Source organism: Mesocricetus auratus, unplaced genomic scaffold (genome assembly GCF_017639785.1).
Source record: "Mesocricetus auratus isolate SY011 unplaced genomic scaffold, BCM_Maur_2.0 Super-Scaffold_100025, whole genome shotgun sequence".
Classification (NCBI taxonomy): domain Eukaryota; kingdom Metazoa; phylum Chordata; class Mammalia; order Rodentia; family Cricetidae; genus Mesocricetus; species Mesocricetus auratus.
Window position 1 is genome coordinate 6,424,528 of NW_024429206.1, and position 21,687 is coordinate 6,446,214.

The 21,687-nt window shown below is 49.1% G+C and overlaps 1 protein-coding gene across 3 annotated transcripts; it reads right to left on the reverse strand.

Annotated features, from left to right (window-relative positions):
• Positions 1-2,389: 2,389 nt before the first annotated feature.
• Unc119b (unc-119 lipid binding chaperone B) lies at positions 2,390-13,953 on the reverse strand. Of its 3 annotated transcripts, none has more exons than XM_040731242.1 (6): positions 13,668-13,953; positions 10,586-10,699; positions 8,490-8,546; positions 7,555-7,666; positions 7,294-7,424; positions 2,390-5,167 (listed from the first exon to the last, which is right to left on the reverse strand). In XM_040731242.1, exons 1-6 carry the CDS (start codon positions 13,909-13,911, stop codon positions 5,055-5,057), a joined length of 771 nt encoding a protein of 256 aa, XP_040587176.1. In that variant the 5' UTR covers positions 13,912-13,953; the 3' UTR covers positions 2,390-5,054. The 3 variants fall into 3 exon arrangements, with proteins under 3 accessions (XP_040587176.1, XP_040587175.1, XP_040587177.1); XM_040731241.1 differs by having other exon boundaries at positions 7,252-7,424; positions 13,668-13,950; XM_040731243.1 differs by lacking the exon at positions 8,490-8,546 and having other exon boundaries at positions 7,252-7,424; positions 13,668-13,948.
• Positions 13,954-21,687: the final 7,734 nt, after the last annotated feature.

The window sequence follows — 21,687 nt, forward strand, 5'->3', positions numbered from 1 at the left end:
CTGGTCTACAGAGCGAGTTCCAGGACAAGCTCCAAAACAATATAGAGAAACCCTGTCTCAAAAACAAAAATAACAACAACAACAAAAACAAAAGTAAAAAGAAGTCCGGTGGTGGTGGCACACGCCTTTAATCCCAGCACTCGGGAGGCAGAGGCAGGCGGATCTCTGTGAGTTCGAGACCAGCCTGGTCTACCAAGCGAGTTCCAGGACAGCCTCCAAAGCCACAGAGAAACCCTGTCTCGAAAAACCAAAAAAAAAGAACTAAGTCATGTTTTTCAACAGTGGTCAGAAACCATCTAAAACAAAGTTCTTTTGTTACTGGGAACTGTACACATACTAGGCATATAGTCTACAACTAAGCAGTACCCAACCTCAGGCTCAAGTTGTGACTGAACACATGCCTAAGATTTGCATTTTTAATTGTGTGTGTGTGTGTGTGTGTGTGTGTGTGCTTGTGTGTGCGCATGTGTGTATAATCTGATCCCTTGGAGCTGGAGTTACAGGTGGCAGAGGCTGTGAGCCAAGGGATCTATTTTCAGACTGGGTGATGCTAATGTCTTACATGGTGACTTTGTTGCATAAAAAGTCCGTGTGCTTGTGTGTCAGAATGTGTGCTGTTTTTGCTTTTCTTTCATGGTGGGGCTTGAATCCAGGGCAAGCACTATATTACTGAGCTATACCCCCAAACTGTACTTTTTTTTTTTTTTTTTTTGGTTTTTTCGAGACAGGGTTTCTCTGTGGCTTTGGAGGCTGTCCTGGAACTCACTTGGTAGTCCAGGCTGGTCTCGAACTCACAGAGATCCACCTGCCTCTGGCTCCCGAGTGCTGGGATTAAAGGCGTGCGCCACCAACGCCCGGCCAAACTGCACTTTTGGATTTACTTATTTTCTAAGACAGGATTTTCTAAGACAGGATTTTGCTATGTAGCCCAGGCTGCCTTTGAACTTCCAATCTTCCTGCCTGGGTACTTTGTTTTTTGTGTTGTTTTGTTTTTTGAGACAAGGACTCTCTGTGTAGACCTGGCTGTCCTGAAGTCACTCTGCAGACCAGGCTGGCCTCAAACTCAGATATCCATCTGCCTCTGCCTCCCATGTGCTAGGATTAAAAGCATGCACCACTACCTCTGGGCTTTGTACTCATTTTTATTTAAGAGTTATGTTCCTCCTGCAAGTATGCCTGCAGGCCAGAAGAGGGCACCAGATTGCACTAATGTGGGTGCTGAGAGTTGAACTCAGAACCTCTGGAAGAGGAGCCAGTGCTTAGCCACTGAGCCATCTTTCCAGCCCCTCAGCTACCTTTCATATATAACCCAAGCCCATCAACCTAGGAATGGCAACAAGTATGCCTGACCCTCCTCTGATTCCCCTGGAACTGGAGTCTCAGAGAGTCGTGAGCCACCATGTGGGTGCTGGGAATTGAATTTAGGTCCTCTGAATCACCAGTGCTCTTAACCACTGAGCCATCTCTCTAGTGCCTGTGTTTCCCACTTTTTAATGTGGGGGAACAACTTTTTTAAAAATCCCTTCCTTTAGGAATTCCCAAATAGTCTTACCAAGTCTGCAGACAGTGAACTATGGGTGTAGCCCGTCTGAATCAGAGGACTAGCTTGTGGCCACCAGCTGAGTGTGTCAGGAGAGGGGCTGTAGGGAAAGTCCATAACCTGTGTGTATGGGGGGGGCATTGAAAAACACTCACATGAGATGGTTAGGAAGAAACACATGTGACAGGAACGGCCTGATGGCAAAGCCTCCCAAGATTGGGTGGCAGCTGAACATGGTTTAGAAAGCTACAAAAGGAAAATCCCAAACTTGCTCAAAGATTTGGGGAAAAAAAACAAAAGAAAACCTTGCCAGTCAGGCATGGACGCCAGCAGGACCACCACCAGCAATTCAGGTCTGGGCCTGGGTTTATGGCTTCAAAGTGGCCTTTTCCATGAATTCGTACTTTAATGGTGGGTGCCAATATGTAACACGAATCACAAAAACCCAGAAGCAGATACTGGTGTTCAAGTTTAAGGTGAAGATCAGAGAAGCAAAGCAACCAGACACTAGCCCTTACCTCGGGCTGAAAGGGCTGTCCTGTCCTTAGTGTGGCTTGAGAATATTTTTGTAATACTAACTTTGCTTCTTCTTTTTATGCCTCTCAAATCCTGAGACTAAAGGCATGTGATCCCAAGTGCTGAGATCACCTTTGTGTGAGCTGTCTCTCTTTAGAACTAGATCAATTTCCTGTAGCATGGTATGGCCTTTAACAGCGATTCATCTGCCTGTCTCCTGAGTTCTTGGATTAAAGGTGTGAATCACCACTGCCTGGCTCTGTGGCTTGTGGCTGGCTTTGCTTTCTCTATCCCCAGGCAAGATTCAATAAATCATAAATATCACCACAGACATATTGTGAAAATCTTTATTACTGTCTCTTGTGGTAAAATATCTTATACAAATAGTCACCTGGTCTGTTCTGGAGTGAGGGTGTCTTGGGTGGAATGGGAAGGACAGAGATGTTTCTTTATACTCTGAAAAACAGACTTACAGAGAAAACAGACTTCCACAACTTTGATGACATCACATGATCCTTTGTGAAACATGGGGGTACCTCCCCCCAGCCCTCCTTTTGGCTACAATGCTCTGGACATGGAATGTGGACATTTTCATAACCTGTGGTCAGTCCCAGACACAGTAAAGCACTGACTGTCCTTGGAACAGGAAATGCCCAGAGCCTGGAGAAGCTTCTGAGAATCCGTGCAGGAGAGCGCCGGGCTAACCTGAGACACCAGCTGATCTCAGCCCCGGGTACTGGCCATCTTTACTCCATGTTTGTGGTTTAGAACAGAATAAAAGCAGATCAACTTCAACCTCAGAGAAGCAGAAGGGCAGCTTAGCCCAAGGCAGAGGGCAGGGACGGAGGCAGGGTTCTGCCTGGCTGCTGGGATGAGGTCTTCGTGGGAGCCGCCATCCGCTCAAACACAGGGCACAGCCTCCCAACACTGAGCAGTTTTTCTCTCCCGCTCTGCCACAGGAAGCCACTGTGGATGGTTGACATTCCTGAACAGCGTGACTTCTCACTGGCTTCTGCTGGTTACCTTCAAAGTGTGAATTCCAGTTTACATAAGTCAGGTACAAAGGTAGAAACAGCAACACAGGAAGCCAGACACTGTGGCCTTCATCAGCAGAGAACTGGTCCATCCCACCAACAATGACCAAGTCCCGGCCTGAGTGGTCTTCAACGTGACCACAACTACCTAGAAAGGAGATGCAGCCCTTCTCAAGCCAGTGTGCCAAGGTCCTCCATCCTCTGGGGCTCTCCAAGCAAAAGCCAGCACTACAGGCAAGAAACAGCCAGAAGACAGGAGCAGCCCAATCAGACTCCACTGAACAAAGATCACACAGCTCCAGCAAGCTGTTTCTAGGTAGTATTTATTTAAATATTGGAAGCCAAATCTCTCCTCATCTGAGTGTAACAGAGCAAGGGGCACCCTGAAGCTTGTCAAGAACAAAGTCCACCAGAGGACTGCGCAGGTGAGGAGCAATGGCAGGCAGCTCCCCTGCAGTGTAGGGCAGAGCACACTGAAGGCACCTGGGTTTGGAGTGGTCCAGCTCTGAGGGTCCCAGAATGGTTTCAGTGGGTAAATCCAGTGCAGCATGATGGGTCGCTAGGGCTTCCCATTCCAAGCATTGTCAGTTGCAGAGCAGACACAGAGCACAGGCCCCACGAAAACTCAAGGCTGTTCCTGCTCTAGAAGGCACACAGCTCTGACACTGGCCAACCAAAGCACGCGCTTCGGGAGCCTGCACTCTCCCAGGAGACATGGTGCCACAGACATACATCTGCCCCCTGCTACTGACACTCCCATCAGCGCTAGATGGACCTGCACCTAAAGCTGCCCACACAAACAGCCCACACAGAGACTGGAGTTAGTCAGTGAGGCTCTGAGGACCCCTGATGCCCATGGCAAGAGCAGGAAGCTGTCTGAGGACACAGGCAACCTCAGCCGATGCTGCCGGTTCCAAAAACACCAGCAGCTTAAAGAAAGATGAGAATATTCGTGGCTCAGGACATCTGCCAGGTGGTTCCAGAAACGACTTCAGTAGAGAGGCAAACAGACAGGAAAACACTCCTGAGAGGAAACCCAGGCGAATCCCGAGCGAGGCCCATCCCCGGGCTCACTGTGCAGACAGGTCAGCCCTAGCAGAGGTCTACCCGGACGTACGCAGGTACTACACACTGACACTGTGTAAGACACCGTGTAAGAACTTCCCAGAAGTCTGAGGACTAACAGCCCACAGCACAACAGCCTGAACTGAGCTCGAGACAAGTGTTCTGTGAACAAAACTGACATGGTCCACTGCAGGAGAAGTCACGGCCAGGGGAGCAGAGCATGCTCGTTCATGCGACCTCGAAGAGTAAGAACAGGAAGGCACCACCAGGCTGAGACCATGGTCTCCCCTAGGACTGGCTGTGGGTCCCCGAAGGCAGAGAAGCAGTAACCTCAAAGGCCTGCCTTTCAGTCTGGCATCACCCCCATCCCAGTGCCTCAGCCCCGGGCTCTGCCCTCCCTCCCCGTCTTTTCAAATTTCCTGCAGTCGGCTTCAGACTGTACACAGGCTGAGGGCAGGCTGTGCCAATGCAACACTGTGGCGAGGGAGGAAGCGAGGGGCTTTCCACTGCCCACGGCACCCAGGAACCTGCAGAATGGCTGGTAACCCTCAGGCTGGCTCAGCCTGTGCCTTCTCACTGACACAGCCGTGCCTGGACAGTCAGGCTTGTCGGGATAACCAATGCATAGCTAAGACTACACAGGAATAAAGGTTTTTATCTGGATCCCAGGAACCTTATCCTAATCTTTTACTTTGCTATAATACCTCTGCGAACTAGGGAGCAGGGGAAAAAATTCTGGGAAAAGAAACTGCTGGCCGGCACCTCCTTGGAGCACAAACCACGACCCCAGCTGCAGCTTGCTGGACCATGCTCATCGGGAGTTGACAAGCAGTAGCTGCAATTCCCCTATGTGCCTCGTGGTGGCAGCAAAGGACCATCGTTGTCCACTCCTGGGGCAGTTACTGGCCTCCATTATAGGCATAGTCAGCCTTGTTGTGCATTATCAGCTTGTTGTCAACGAAGTAGAAGCTGTCCGAGCGGGTCTCATACGGGTTTTCGATCATTAGACGAACTGCAAGTTGGGGAAAGGGAAGAAAAAGCAAAGACTATGACTATGTCCAACAACTAAGTATAAAAACTCAGCATTCCTCAACCATTGATAAACCAACCCTTTGCAAAGTTTGACTCTGCTCTGCCAGGATAGCAAGGTAAGTAAAACAAAAGGATCCGGGAGCCAAGGGCTGCGGATGGAACATGAGGTCAGCTTCCCTACAAGGATGCAGTCACCTCTGTGGCCACCCCTTCTCTGTCACAGCCACTCACTTCCTCAGCGCTCCTGATGGCCCAGCAAGCCCTGGAGCTTCTGGCCTGCTGCCCAGCGCTAGACATTTCAGTAAAAGCCCTTGGTCCTGCCTTGCTATACCTGCTTCTTTGGGCTGTTTTGTTTGTGGAGACAGGATCTCATTGTAATACTCTATCTGGCCCCAAATGTGAAGAGCTCTGCCTGCCTCTGCCAGCCCAAGTGCTGGGGGTAAAAGGAGGCGCCACCATGCCCAAATTACTTCTTTGGTTTTTTTGATAACTTTTCCTTTTTTTTTTTTTTTTTGACAGGGTTTCTCTGTATAGTTTTGGAGGCTGTCCTGGAACTTGTTCTGTAGACCAGGCTGGCCTCAAACTCACAGAGATCTGCCTGCGTCTGCCTCCTGAGTGCTGGGGTTAAAGGCGTGCGCCACCAACACCAGGCCTGTTTTGATAATTCTTAAAAATGTATGTTATTGTATGGGTGTTTTTTGCCTACATGTCTGTGTACCACACTTTCAGAGGCCACAAGAGGGCATCAGATGCCTGGAACTGGAGTTAGAGATAGTGAGCTACCTTGTAGGTACTGGGAATTGAACCCAGGTCCTCTGGAAGAGACGCCAGTGCTCTTACTCATCTCATCTGCTGAAAGCCAAAGGAATCTTAGGTATTCATCCAGATGAATAATAGGGAAGCCACTCTCTAGAGAGGACTCTGGTATTTATTTACCTGTGAGATCCAGACAAGGCCTAGAACTAAAGCCTCTATCTGTGTGTCTGTGTGTCTGTCTGTCTGAATTCTTGCCTTGACCTCCTTCCACACTGGAAGGTAAATGCAATTATAGTTACCTCCTGTCAGTTCTCTGATTGAATAGACTCTTGCCATCTCCAGTGTCCCCAGGAAAGGCATTGCAGGTCTTAGAAGGTATCAGAGATTTTAAGCTCCCTGAGCATACCCAGGCCAAAGACTCCGTTCACATTCAGATGACCTCCAAACCCTGTGGCCTATCTGGCTTCACAGGTTAATCCATTTTTCCAACTCAAGTTAAGATGTCACAAAGCTGAGCCCCACGTCAGCAGACTTCTCAGCTGGGTGTGTTGTTGTGAGGGTGGAGTGCCCACTCCAGACTGTGCGCTCTTAAGGGCCTGAGACTGTGAGAGAATGCCACAGTGTTGACTGTGAAATGTGTGGACGAAGTAAGTAGGACAGAGTGGAGCTGGGAGGAGAGTGAGGAGGAGGAGGAGGAGAAGGAGGAAGAGGAGGCGGAGGAGAGTGAGGAGGAGGAGAAGGAGGAGGAGGAGGAGGCCGAGGAGAGTGAGGAGGAGGAGGAGGCGGAGGAGAGTGAGGAGGAGGAGGAGGAGAAGGAGGAAGAGGAGGCGGAGGAGAGTGAGGAGGAGGAGAAGGAGGAGGAGGAGGAGGCCGAGGAGAGTGAGGAGGAGGAGGAGGAGGAGAAGGAGGAAGAGGAGGCCGAGGAGAGTGAGGAGGAGGAGGAGGAGGAGGAGAAGGAGGAAGAGGAGGCCGAGGAGAGTGAGGAGGAGGAGGAGGAGGAGAAGGAGGAAGAGGAGGCCGAGGAGAGTGAGGAGGAGGAGAAGGAAGAGGAGGAGGAGGAGGAGGAGGAGGAGGAGGAGGAGGAGGAGGAGGAGGAGGAGACTGTCCTATCTACTCAGGCCCGGGGTGCCTGTGTCACTACACTCTTCCTGAGTCCCACAGAAGCGGTCAGAGTGTGAAACACACAACTGAGGTCAGACGACACCAAGTCAGCGCTTCTGCAAAAGGAGCCGCGGGACCAGATGCATGGTTTGATCCTTGCAGACCTCAGAATCTACAGTCCTGAAGAAAGACTGAGGGAATACATACTGACATCCTCAGAGAGCTGCGGGAACTCATAGATGTGCTCACACGTGTTTCTGCTGCTGGGGATGCAGAAGCCGAAATCAAAGTCGAAGTTCTTCAGCAAACGCTCCCGGAAGTAATGCCGTTCAATCATCCGGAAGTTTGACACAGGTCTGTCCCCCACGGTGAACTCTACCCTGTAAAACATGTCCTTATTAGCCTTACTTCACTTCCTCCTTCCTCTGAAGCCAACCTCAACCCCAGTGAGCACATTCTTCCCCGAGAACAAGCACCATGTTCTGCCCTCATAGAAACAACAGCACTCACGTGGCACCAACTGTCCGAAGGCGGAGAAACGCTGGTGTGAACTGGTAGCGAACGAAACGGCCTACGCTGACGTCCACGTCGACGCTCTCCTCCTCTGCCTCCGGGTCTTGGTCTGGAAGAACAGCCTTCCTTAGCATGCATGCCAACATCACAGCTTCTGACTAACAGACTCACACTAGGTACCCCATTTGCTACACGCTTGCTGCGCGCCAGGCTTCACAGTGGCCCGGCAAGGAGGAGTTACATGTGCTTCTATTTCATAGACAAGGAAACGAGTTCAAAAGGCTGTCGTGCCAAACGTTCCCAAACACTTAACGAAGGTAGCAAGTTCTGAGTGAGGCCCACCTGCCTCAGCCTGTCTTTAAACACTGCTATCTGCCTCCATCATCTGGGGAGTGGGCATGTCCTGGGTGAAGCCAGAAACACAAGTTAGATACAGTCTGTGACATGACCCTTACCATAGACTAGGAGACTAGGTCACAGAGGCTTCACAGTCCCCATGCCCCTTCAAACAATACACACACTTAGGAAAGCAAACACTGGGAGTAACTGTAATTTCAATAAAGACACTGACCTACAGCCCCGAGGCAGTGCTGTTTATTCCTGGCCAGGAACCAGCATGTAGACCAGCATGGGGTCAATGCCTGCCTCTGCTGTAGCCTACTGTTGAGTCCAGATAAAGATCATAGCTGTTGTGATATGAGCTTGGAGGGAGTTTTCCACTGTCTCAGACATGGGTACCATCAGCACCAAACATCTCTACCTGTGACATCCCAGGAGCACTGGGAAGCTACCCTGATTTGGGGCTCCCACTGACAGGTTAAGGGCCCTGGATCCACCGGTGTGATTCCAGCTCATCGGATACGCCCTGCAGGAGGACACTGCACTGGTGTGAGCACTTAAGGGCAGAGCTGGGAGGGATGGAGGCCACACACCTTGCAGCATCTGCAGCAGGTTTTCAGAGGCTTCAGTGCCTTGATCAGGATTGAATTCTGATGGTAGAAACACAAGGCAAGGCTGAGCCAAGGCTCAGTAATTCATCTAAGCCTTTCCTAGGATGGATAGTCCGTCTGTCTGTCCATCTCAGTGTTGGAGACCAGGCCTTTTGCTGACCAAGCGCTCCTGAGAGGCAGCCCCAGCTGGGGAGAGTCATTTTGATTTCTCTGAGATCCTGACACCTATCTTCACAGAGCTGCAAGCTTATGCTGAGTAGCAAATCAAATAAAAACTTTGCAAAATAGGTTTCATTAGAAATTAGAGTTGAGGCTGAACAGACAGCTCAGTGGTTAAGAGCACTAGCTACTCTTCCAGAGGTCATGAGCAACCACATGGTGGCTCACAACCATCCACAATGAGATCTGGTGCCCTCTTCTGGCCTGCAGGCAGACATGCAGACAGATCACTGTATAGGTAATAAATCAAAAAAAAAAAAATCAGAGTTGAGTCGAGTCGGGTGTTGGTGGTATACCCCGTTAGTCTCAGCACTCAGGAGGCAGAAGCAGGCAGATCTCTGTGAGTTTGAGGTCAGCTTGGACTACAGAGTGAGTTCCAGGACAGCCAAAGCTACACAAAGAAACCCTGTCTCAGAAAACCAAAATAAATAAATAAATAAATAAATAAAGAGATCACAGTTGAGGGGCCAAGAAGATGGCTCAGTGAGTAAAGTGCTGGGGAATAATCCTTCTAGACACTGTGTGAATATATGCTGTCACTGGGTTAATAAACAAGCTGACTGGCCAATAGCTGAACAAGATAAAGTTAGGTGGGAAAGCCAAACTGAAAATTATGGGATGAGGAAGGATGGAGTCAGAGGAGTCGCTAGGATACTCAGAGTGATCAAGACATGCTGGAGGACAGCTAAAGCCACGAGCCACTTGGAGATACATAGATTAATAGAAATGGGTTAAGCTGTAAGAGTTAGTTAGCAATCAGCCTGAGCTATATCAGCTGAGCAGTTGTAATTAATATTGGCCTCAGTGTGTTTATTTGGGAGCTGCTGGCTGGACAGAAACTTCTGCCTACGGTAAAGTACTTGGAAACCTGAGTTCCTCCATCCCTGTGCCCTCCGAGTGGGAGGAGAGAACCAACTCTCACAAACTGTCCTCTGACCTCTTTATTTCTGCGCCCTCCCTCCATACACATACCATACTCATTCATGATAACAATAAAAATTAAAATCAGAACAAAAACCTCCACTACAATCCACCCTGAGAAGTAGAGGTGCAGGACAGGTCAAGGTCATGTTCATTTAAACAGTGAATTTAAGGCTAGCTCAAACTACACGGATCACGTCTCAAAACAAAACCTAAAATAAAAACAAGCAACAGAGCAAAAGTCAAAGAACAAGCTGTTCTTGCACCTGAGAGCTCAGGGACTATATCCTGGGACTCATCTTCTGTCACCCACAGTCAGTAAGGAATGTTGTCTTGGAGGCTGTTGTATACTTAATAATAATCTTTAAAAACAAACAAACAAACCCACGGGGCTGGGAAACTGGCTCAGTAGTTAGTCCTTCTTGCAGAGGAGTCAAGTTCAGCTCCCAGCACCCCTGTCTACAAATCACAGCTGCCTGTAACTACAGTACCAGGGGATCTAACACCCTCTCCTGACCTCCAGAGGGAACCATACTCATGTACACAAACCCATGATGGACACACACTATGTACATATATAATTTTCTTTTGGGGAGGGGGTTGGAGACAGGGTTTCTCTGTGTAGCCCTGGCTGTCCTGGAACACATTCTGTAGACCAGGCTGGCCTTGAACTCACAGACATCCGCTTGCCTCTGCCAGCCCAGCGCTGGAATTAAAGGTGTGCACTACTACCACCTGGCTTAAAAAAAATTAACCTTTTAACAAAGCTCCAAACTAGTGCAACTGACAGGCGAGGCCACAGGAAGTGATCTCAGTCACAGAATGGGGACACAGTGGAATCCAGAAACACATGTGTTGGCACAGGCATACAAACACGGGGCTTTCCAAAGATCTTTCCTCCCCCAGGCGGTGGGTGACCCCACAATACCCAGGCCTACCTGAGATGCAAGGCTTGGCAATCTCAAAGAGCACCGTCCCCGTCTCCAGATCTCGAATTTTGAAGCGTGTAAAATCAATACTGTAGACATTGTCTTCAGGTTTACATAAATAATCTGAAAAGGAGAGACCAATGTTATTAAGTAATCTTCCAAAATTACCATCTATTTCATTCCCTGGTTTTCAAGCAAATGTGTTCTTCTCTGATGCAATTCACTGAAAATGTTTCCCCAAACATTCTTACATTTTTTAGGATTTATTTTTATTTCCTATGTCTGGTGTTTTGCCTGCATGTAAGCATCACACTCAGCAGTGCTGGAAGAGATAGGAAGAGGGCATCAGATCCCCCAGAACCATAGTACTGGTAGTTGTGAGATGCCAAGTCCCCTGGTTGAGTGCTCTCAACCACTAAGCCATCTCTCAAGGTCCAAACATTCTCTTTTAAAGTTTGTTTAACCTTTACTCTTATTTTATGTGTCTTGGTAACTGTTCTATTGCTATGAAGAGACATCATGACTAAGGTTAACTCTGACGAAAGAAAGATGTAGCCGGGAGCTTGCTTACAGTTTTAGAGGTTTAGTCTGTTATTATCATGGCAGGGGGCATGGTGCCAGCATAGAGAGAACATGGTGGGAGCATGGCAGCACAGCTGGCATCAGAGCAATAGTTGAGAGCTACATCTTGATCTGTAGGCAACAGACAGAGATGCTGGACCTTCTGTGAGCCTTTTGAAACCTTCATGCCCACCCCAGTGACATGCTTCCTCCAACAAGACCACATCCAATTCTTCTAATCCTTTCAAACAGTGCCACTCCCTGATGACCAAGTATTCAAACACACCAGCCTATGGGGACCATTCTATTCCAACCACCACAATGTGTATGGGTGTTTCACCTGTATCCCATGGGTACAGTGTCTCCAAGTGTCAGATGATGCCTTATCCCCTAGGATTGGAGTTATAAGTAGTTGTGAGCCATAGTATGAGTGCTAGTAATCCAGCCCAAGTCCTCTGGGAGAGTAGCCAGAAGTCTTCACATTAAGCCATCTCCCCAGCCCCTAAACATCCTCTTGTACTATCAAAATTAGAAAATTCAAGAAGGAAATGGCTCAGAGACACATCATATACATGTATGAAATTGTCAAAGGATAAAAGATTTAAAAAAGTATTTAATACATATTGAGTAACAATATAGGGTTTGTTTGCCAACTGTATCAGAAAACACATCAACACGTTTCTGGAAAAGGCCAGGTTAGAAATAACTCCGATTCTGCAGCCATACAATGTCTGACTTAACTCCTCAACTCTCACTGTAACCCAAAGGTCTGTGGATAGGAAGGGAATGAGCAACACTACAAAAAGAAACAGTTGGTGCACATGGAAGCCAAGTTCAATAGCCGCATGTAACAAGAGTTTAACATCTACTTCAACCACTTAAAAGATTAAAGCCATGCTTAGTCTGTGGGCTGCACAAAGCACACACACACTAACAGGCAGCAGGAGAAACGGGCCAGTGAGAATATCAGGCCAAAACAGCCCCACAACAAGCCGAGAAGCCAGCCAAAACTGCACGCCACAGAAAGGCTGTTGCCTTGTCTGAAGACTCCCCACAGCATCTTCTCCGGCTCCTTCTGCACTATCTTAACTTGTTTGGGTCAGGTGTTTCATGTTTTACAAGCAGGTCAGTCTCCAGTGAGATAGCAAACTTGAAAGCTACTGTAACTCCAAAACCCTGTGGTGTGAGTTGAATCTTTGGGAGGCTCAAGAAATAACTCACAGAAGTGAGAGACAAACTCCAAAGGTCACTAAGCTCTGGTAGCGGCGGCTATCTCTAAGGACTTGTAGGATGGGCAAAGGATGGGCCTGGGGGCTGTTAGTATGTCTACAGGACCAGGCATTTGAAGTCCTAACTCACCCTTGATGCCAGGAGCCAGCAAGGCGCACAGACAGGATGTTAGTGGTCAGGTGCTAACCATTTCTGTACTTTCAAATCCCCAAATGGAAACAGAGAACTGAAACAGCTTTTCACCGGTCCAACTATCTAAAGTTGCATTCAGGCAGCAAACAGGAGTCCCAACCCAGTGTCAAGAAACTGGGTCATGCAAACTCAAAACTATTTTAGGAGACGGAGGTTTCCTTTTGCACAGGCTGAACCAGTAGTAGCCACTTTCCCTCAAACTCCCATTTTCAAGTCGCCAGAGCTACCACCACCAACCTGAACTACACCTCACAGCCATGGGCTGTGAGTGAAGCAATCCGGCAGACACTCTGATCCTTCAGGGAGGCGGGTTAAGAAGGGGAGGTAAGGAGGGCAAGCCAAGGCTAACCAGGTGACTGCAAACTCCAGGGGGTAAATAATAGCAAGGAAAAGGGTGTCAGGTCAGGGCCGGACTTGGCAGTTTCCAAAAGACAGAGATCAGCAGGAAACAGACACTTATTTCTCCCAACCCTTCCTCACGCAGCTAAGAAGACAGGAAGGTGGCTTTTTATGCAAAAAAAAAAAAAAGTCACACTGCTGAAATCCTGACACAGCTGTAAACTCACTAGAAAAAAATGTCAAGAGCAAGATGCGCGTGCGAGCTTGTACATAACACTGAAACTTTAAACTTTATTTTTGTTGTTGTTTTTTTTTGTGGCACAGCTTTTTAAGTCTGCAAGAAATGCGACGGCCACGTGTTTGACGGCAGCACAAGCCCCACCTATACACAAAGGGCACCGCTTGGGGACCCGGAGGGGACCCAAGCTCGCCCGGGTGGGGGAGGGACCGTCAGGAGCCTGAGCCGAGGGAAAGGCGGAGTCAGCAGGTGGGGGCTCCGGCCCAGAGGGCTGCGGAAGCCGAGGGGAGATGAGCGGGGTGGGCGGGAACCTGGCTAAGCGCTGGGGTCCCGGGAGGACAGGATCGGGCCGGGCCCACCTACGGCCGGACTCTGGGAGCCCTTGCCCGCCGTGTCTGGCAAAGGGGCCGACAGGAGCACGGCCTGGCCGGCTGAGCGGTCCCCAGAGCCACCTCACAGCCCCGGCCCGCCACGGGCTCCCGGGCTCAGCGCCCTCGGAGGGCCCGGCCGGCCCGCTCGCCCGCCACTCACTCTCGGTGACCCGGTTGAGGCGCAGGACGTGCTCAGGGCGGATCGTGTCCAGCGCCAGCAGCTCCTGCTCCGTGACCGCGGCCCCGGTGCCGTCGTCGGCCGTGTGTGTGGGCGCCTGGCGCCGCGCCTTGAGCCGGTTCAGGACGCCGCCGCCCGCCTTCTTCTTCTCCTCCTTGCCAGCCACCAGCCCGCCGGGCCCAGCCGCCGGCCCCGCGCTCGCAGCCTTCGGGTTCGACCCGCTCATCGCTCCACAGCCAAGATGGCCGCCACCTCACGGCGCCGTAACTATGGAGAGCGGGGGCGGGGCCTCAGGGAGGGGCCCGGTGGCCTGGGGGCGGGGCCTGAGGGGAGCCACTACCAAATCCAACTTTAGACCTATCAGGTGTGAAAGGGCTTTGGCTGAGACCTGAGGACTTTCACACCTCGCTCTTATCAGGTCCTCAGGGTCACCCTTGATATTTTAAATATATCTTTAAAGAGTAACTAAACAAAAATAGAAGTGAAATATATTCTTAGTCAAATGAACTTCTATAGCATAAAAAGTGGACAGACATTTTGGGAACAATGTTACTAGACTGTAAGTTCGCACTGCTTGCTGTGCAAAGATAAACTTTTCAATTAGTTGGTTGTCTCTGGAGGGATGGCTCAGCAGTTAAGAGAACTGGCTGCTCTTTCGGGGACTCGCTTGATTCCCAGCAAGCACGTGTGTCAGTTGGATACCCTCCCACACAAGGGGTGTACAGATCATGCAGGCAGAACACTCACACCTATAAAATAAAATTTAAATATAAAAAGTAGACTGCTAGTGCTAGGTCCCTGTTATGTCAGCCACTGGTCTAAGACATTGGCCTAGGTGGGCTTTGGGAAATAAAAACCCAGCAACTGGATCTGTCTAGTTTTTCAGAAATGGTTGACTGAGAGAATGCCTTTGTTGGTTCTCTGGAACCCTCCGTGGAGCAGCTCCCAGTTTGCCAGGGAAGGCTCAAGTCTGCCAGTTATTCCGTGACCCTTCCTGAGAGGTGGCTAAGTGGAAAGGAGCAGACAGACAGACTGACTGTTCACTCCTGTTAAGAGGCTTAGCAAGAGTACTAGAAGTCAGGGAGGGTTTCACAGACGCGACAGTGGTACCAGCAGGTTGGATGGAAGCTCTGTTCCTCTACCACAAGCGGCTCCTCTCAGGGTTCTGTGTGCGTGTGTGTTCAAAAGTGTGCATGCAGGCATAACACAGGTGTAAGCGTTTCGGGATGGGTTGGGACAGGATGAAACAGGAGTGGGTCAGGTATGGTATTCTGGCACTCGGGAGTCACAGAATACTCAGTGTTACACAGCTCAGGTGGAAAGGTATTCTGGAGCTCGGGAGCCAAGGACCACCACAGGTTACAGGAAGCTTGGCAGCTTACAGCCTTGCCTCAGAGAAAGGCTTCTCCTGTGTATCAGCTCCGCTCCGGCAGGACAGGGTCTTCCAGCTGGGGATGTTCGCCTAGTGTAGCAGTTTTGCTAGGCAGGAGGTTTCTCGGGAGAAGTTGCTACAGTTCAGCTCTGCTCCTGGAGAGCAGAGAGCCGGAGCAGAGTGTAACAACTCCGCTCTGCCGAGGAAGGTTTCCCGGGCAAGTGTTACAGCCCTGCTTGCTCTGCTCTGCCCAGGGTCGCCTCTGCTCTGTTGCCGCTGCAAAAGAAGATCTTTACCCAAAGCTCATCCAAAGGGGTTTATTGGAAGGCAGCTGGACCAGCCAAGCTGAACATACACAGGGTTTATACAGGGATTCTTGGGGGTGGGGAAGTTTTTCCAAAGTAGGGATTGGTCCGATTTCAGTGCTGAGCTCAGATTGGCTAGAGCTCTGCTCCAGGATTAGTTACTTTTTTACACAGGATTAGGGGCAGATTTGGCTCTGGTTTCAGGGCCAAAGTGTGTTTCTTTCTCTGGTCCTTCTTAGCCTTTTGGCTCCAATTTTAGGGCCAGGGTACATTTCTTTCACTGACTCTGATTCCAGGGACAAAGTGTGTTTCTTTGGCTCTGCTCAGGGTGTGTTTCTTTGACTGGTCCCTTTTCCCTACAACAGGTGTGCATGTACACATTAAAGGACAATTCTGTGGAGTCTCTTCTCTCCCCCAACCTTTAAGTGGGTTCTGGGAATTGAACTTGGGTCTGCATGTAGGCCTGGTGATCTGTGATCCAATGTTAGGATCACAGTGTGAAATCCAAGCCTGCTGATGGTCAGCCTCCAGACATCATCATCTCACCAGAAACTGAGGGTTTGGGAAGTGGTCGTTAGGCCTCACATTGTCCCTGAACAGAAGAAGCCTCACCTGGTCCTAGCCCAGGCGCCAAGTTCTTGGCAAGCGCCCAGGGCGCTTACCCAGCTGTTCAGGAAGATTTTAATGTGCGAAGAGAACCGAAAGTCTTTCCTTTGGAAACAGCTCTTTATTTATCTATTTATCTATTTATATGCATTTTATGTATATGAGTGCTTTATGTATACATTTTATGTATATGAACACTCTCTGCATGTACTCCTGCATGCCAGGGTTGTGAGCCACCATATGGTTCCTGGGAATTGAACTCAGGGCCTCTGAAGAACAGAGCCTCTTAAGTGCTGAGCCATCTCTCCAGCCCTGAAACAACTCTTTCTTAAGGCACACAACAGTGAGTGGCTACTGAACATCTTCCAGAATGCTATTTGATCTTGATTTGCCAAGAAGGTAGTTCAGCATGCTGTCATTTCCCAGAATCTCACTCAGAACACTAAGACTAGAATTATCTAGACTCAGTTTTGGTTTCCTTTCTAGGGATCTTGACGAATGTATTTGCTCCATCTGTAATTCCACACTTGAGAATTTGGATCCCTAAGGCTCACATGTTGGAAGGAGACAACTGACTCCCATGGTTTCTTCTCTGGCCTCCACACATGTACATGGCATACATGTACCCACACACAAATAAATGAGTGTGATCAGAAAACAAAATTGAGAGCTTATGATCTGGGCCTGGAAGACAGACCCTAAACTAAAATAGTTCCACTTGGCACTTAAAGACAGAGCATACAGTTCAGTGTATGGTATCTGCCCAGGTATAAGTATGAACGCCTACGGTCCAGATCTCACAGTGGCACTGGAAAACAAACAAAAACCTCATATTTTTATTACATTTTCTACCAAGAAAAGTGAAAGATTGTCATATAAAGAAGCTGGGACCTGTCCTCTGGTAACTGCCTATGAACTGTCGTTAAAAGGAATAGACTGTGTCTTCAGGGATGCATACACGTGCAACCACACGTGAGAAAAACAGACCTACAAACACAAAGGCGGGGAATACACTACACCCGCCCCCCAACAGGGTCTCACTGTGTAGCCCTGGCTGGCCTAAGACTCACTCTGTAGACCAGACTGGCTTCAGACTCATGGAGATCGGCCTGCCTCTGCCTGCCGAGTGCTGGGTTAACAGTGTATACCACGGCCTGGCTCTACAGTTGCATTTTTAACAAGGTTGGGAAACTAGAGTCATGACCCCTAATCTTTCTTCACTCTCTTGGAAAGGAAGAAAAAAGTCTTTAGAATTGCATATACTGATAGCTTGAAGAAGGAAAGAAGACAGAATTACTGCACTAAACAGTAACTGGCCTCCCTTTGACCCCCAGCACTGTGCTCTGAGTCTTTCCAGGCACTGTAAGAGGCATGACTGTGACTGTTTTCCAAGGCAGTACCACCCACAGTACCCAGGCAGCCTGCCTCAGCTCAGGCCAGGCAGGTGGGGCCTCTCTACAGATGGGGTGAGGGGCAAGTCCTCCCTCCTGCTGCCTCCCTAAGGGTGGCTTGCCTTAAATCAGCAAGCTCTGGCTGAATGGCAAGCATACCTTGTGGTCTGGGACCAAAGAATAGTAATTACCCTGGTATCCAAGTCACTCCACTCCCAGGCTGAGGGCTGGTTTTTGTTCTTTCTAAAGGCACCAATTCATTATTTATACCCTACCTGTTCCCTCAAAGATATTTTTAGCATATTCTAAAGTCATATGGTACATGATTGATAAATACAGCTTTTCATAGCCTTGTGGAGGGGTAGTATGTGTTATTAATCAGTAATTCTGGAAGAGTGTGCGGTACTTTGAATAATGTCCCTTCATAGGCTTGTATATGTGAATACTTGGTTCCTAGTAGATGGAACTGTTTGGGACAGGTTGGGAGGTGTGGCCTTGGAGGAGGTGTATCACTGGGGGGTGGGGGGTTTGAAGTTTCAAAAGCCCATGCCAGGCCCTGTTAACTCTCTGCATCTGGTTGTGTGTCAAGATGTGAGCTCGTCAGCATGCAGCTTTGATCCCAGCACTTGGGAGGTAGAGGCCAGCCTTCTGCAGAGCAAGTTCTAGGACAGCCTCCAAAGCTGCAGAGAAACCCTATCTCAGAAAAAAAAAAACAACAACAACAAAGGAAGATGTGAGCTCTCAAACTTACTGCTCCAGTGCTCCCCTGCCATGAGGGTTGTGGATTCAAGTCCTCTGAAACTATAAGCCCCTTTTTGGTTTTTTTGGCTTTTTTTTTTTTTTAACGAGACAGGGTTTCTCTGTATTGTTTTGGAGGCTATCGGCCCAGCCCGGCCTCAAACTCACAGAGATCCGCCTGCCTCTGCCTCCCGAGTGCTGTTGTTTTTTGTTTTGAGACAAGGTTTGGCTGTCCTGCAACTCACTGTGTATCCCAGGCTGGCCTAGAACTTAGATCTCCCGCCTGCCTGCAGCACCAACATGGGATTACAAGTATACAGCACCACTTGTGGTTTTCACAGGGTGCTGGGGAATCCTGTGCTTCCACAACAAACACCTTACCCAGTGAACCATCTCCTCAGCGCCTGTGTTATATATTATACCACTAAGTCTTAAAAGATTACTTTCTTGTGAATCTTTTGTTTTCTGTATGTGGGTATTTGCCTGCATGCATGTCTGCTCACCGCTTGCAATGTCTGGTGCCCACAGAGGCCAGAGGAACCAGATCCCATGGACCTGGGGTTACAAATGTCTGTGAGCTACCATGTGGGTACTGGGACCAAGCCTGTGCCCTGTGGAAGAACAGCAGATACTCTTAACCTCTGAGCCATCTCTCCAGCCAAGGTTACTCCCTCCTCTTTTTTCTTCAAGGCAGGGTTTCTCTGTGTAGGAGGATCTCTGAGCTGGAGGTCAGCCTGGTCTACTGAGTGAGTTCCAGGATAGTCAGGGCTGTTACACAGAGAACTCTATCTTGAGAAACAAAAAAACAAAAAACGAAACAAAACATTGTGTGTGGGCAACATCTCACAAAATGCATATAGAGATAAAAAGGGGGGTAAACTAGGTAAAGTCATTCTCTCCTACCTGTGGGTCCCAGGGAAGGTTTTCATACTTGGAGGCAGGCACCTTTATTGTGGCACAAAGAGTACAGGTTTGAGGTGGACACTTGGGAGGTGAAGGCAGGAAGATCGCAGGTTCAAAATCAGCCTAGGCTACACAGCTAGATTTTTGTTTCAGAAAATTAGAAAGTTTGGGTCCTAGGGTCAGTTAGAATCAGCTAGCAGCCGTGGGACTTTTAGGTAGGCTATACCTCCCCTGAATCTGAGTCCTTGGTTGTCAGTCAGTGCAGCCCCCAAAGTTATGAGGACAAAATGTAAAACAGCAGTAAACAGTGCTGTGCAGATGCCAGGAAGGATCCAGGGAATGGTTCTTCTACAGGGCCCTCTCCAGAGGCAAAGGGAGGACTTGGAGTTGGATGGGAGAATGCAGGCACATCAATTATAGGTAGGGAGAACTAGCTGGGGCCAGGCCTCAGAGACACCACAGATTCAAAGGGAGGCAGGAAGGAAGCTCAGGACAACAGCAATTCTTTCTTTTCATGGTTTTTCTTTTTCTTTCTAAAAAAGTTTGTAACTAATTTTATTTATTTATTGAGGTATCACTATATATAGCCCGAATTGGCCTGGAAGTTGCTACATAGACCTGGCATTCCCAATTTACAGAGATCCGCCCACTTGCCTTTGCCTCCCAAGTGCTGGGATTAGAGGCTTGAGGCACCAATTGGCCTCAAACAATTTTTAGAACAAGGAGGAAGGGGGTTACTTTTTAGAACAAGGCCTGAGGAGGAAGGAGGTTTCTTTACTCCTGCATGTGCTGAGAACAAACAAAATTAACTCTTAGGATTGCCAGCACCACAGTCTCTGTGCTCCATGTGCTCCACCCCCTTTGTCTTGACTCCCCATTGTTGCTGCAAGAGATATTCCTGTAAGTGTTGAGAGTGTCACCTCTCCCCCACGGAGGATGAGGTGGTGTGTGTGTGTGTGAAGAGGAAGGTCTGAAACACAGGCTCCAGCCAACCGGGAACCTGATTTCCTAAGTAAGATTAGTATCTAGACCCAGAGTGTTCCAACCCAACAGCAGCACTTGGTCCAAGATCTGTCAGGCAATTTCCCTCCCTGTTAAGTCCCTAGAGTAGAGCTTTTCCAGGTCCCCATGTGGCAGGTCACTCCCATTATGGCACTTAAATAGTAACACCTACCTCTGAATTAGTAAAGAGCTCTACCTTTGGGTGGACTCAGCCAGAGTCTCTCTGGGCCCTGGGAACGGACTCCATCAACACCAGTTTTATTCTTAGAGCGGGGTACTGAATTCTGCCATTGAAAGATAACCCAGCAGGCAGGACAAACTCCCCCTTCACCACACATGGCCGGGGAAACTTCCATTCCCGTTTGGGGAAACAGACGGTATGTTCAAATGGAAGGCAGTAGAGTCCAGGGGCTAAGCATGGTGGCCACGTGTTGCCGTCCTTGTCACACACCCCCACCCCCACCCCCCACCCCCGCCCACTTTGGTTTTTTAAGCCAGGGCTTCTCTGTATAACAGTTCTGGCTGTCCTGGAACTCAGACATAACAGGTGTGTGCCACCACTGACTGGCTTGGGGGGGGTCACACTTTAATCCCATCACTCAGGAGGCAGAGGTGGGCAGAGCTCTGAGTCAGAGACCAGCCTGGTCTAGAGTTGAGTTCCAGGCCAGCCAGGGTATATGGTGAGATCTGACACAAGGTAAATAAACCAATCAAGAGTCTTGTTTGGTTTTTGTTGTTTTTTGTCTTTTTCTTGCCGTGTGGTCTTGGGCCAGTCACTCTCAAAGGGGAGAGTGTAGCACACAGACCATCTGTAAAGAGCTTGGCACTGTGCCCAGCCCATTTTAAAGGCTCACTTGGGGAGCTATAATTAGCCAAGCCCAAGAAAGAGTATGCATGTTGATGGTAGATAAGATTGGGTCTAAGTCAAGACTTGACCATTTACTACCAATCATCCTGAGGCAAACTATTGACATTTTCAGCTTTTTTTTTTTTTTTTTTTTTTTTTGGTTTTTCGAGACAGGGTTTCTCTGTAGCTTTGGAGGCTGTCCTGGAACTCACTTTGTAGACCAGGTTGGCCTCGAACTCACAGAGATCCGCCTGCCTCTGCCTCCCGAGTGCTGGGATTAAAGGCGTACGCCACCAACGCCCGGCCATTTTCAGCTTCTTGTACCACAGCTGTAAAACAGAGCTGAAAGAGAAAAAAATCTTCCTGCACTCCACTCTTCTTCCTGTCAGTAAAGGGAATGCATGAGAAATATCCTAGGCTTTGCGTGTAGGTCATCTCCCAATAGATGGTACAGGCCTAGAAGACACAGCTGAAGGGCCTTGTGCCTCGTCAGGGCTGGGTATTGCCGTCAGATTTGAAGAAAACACACTAACCTGACTTTTCCTGAAGTATACTGCTGGTTGAGGTGGTCAGGCAAGACTAATTCTTATGGTTCTCTCCTTCCCAAACGGGGCTCCAGGGTCTAAGTCAGGTCATTAGGCTTGGTGGCAGGGACCTTTACTTGCTGAGCCATCTTGCTAGTCCCAGGTCAAGAATATCCTTCCCTAAGCCTCCTTGGTCACCCTTCCCTTTCCCACACTAACGTCTACATCACTTACCTACTGGGGAGGTACCACAGCGTGTGTGTAGAGGTCAGTTCTCTCCTTCCACTCTGGGCATTAAGCCCAGGTTATCAGTC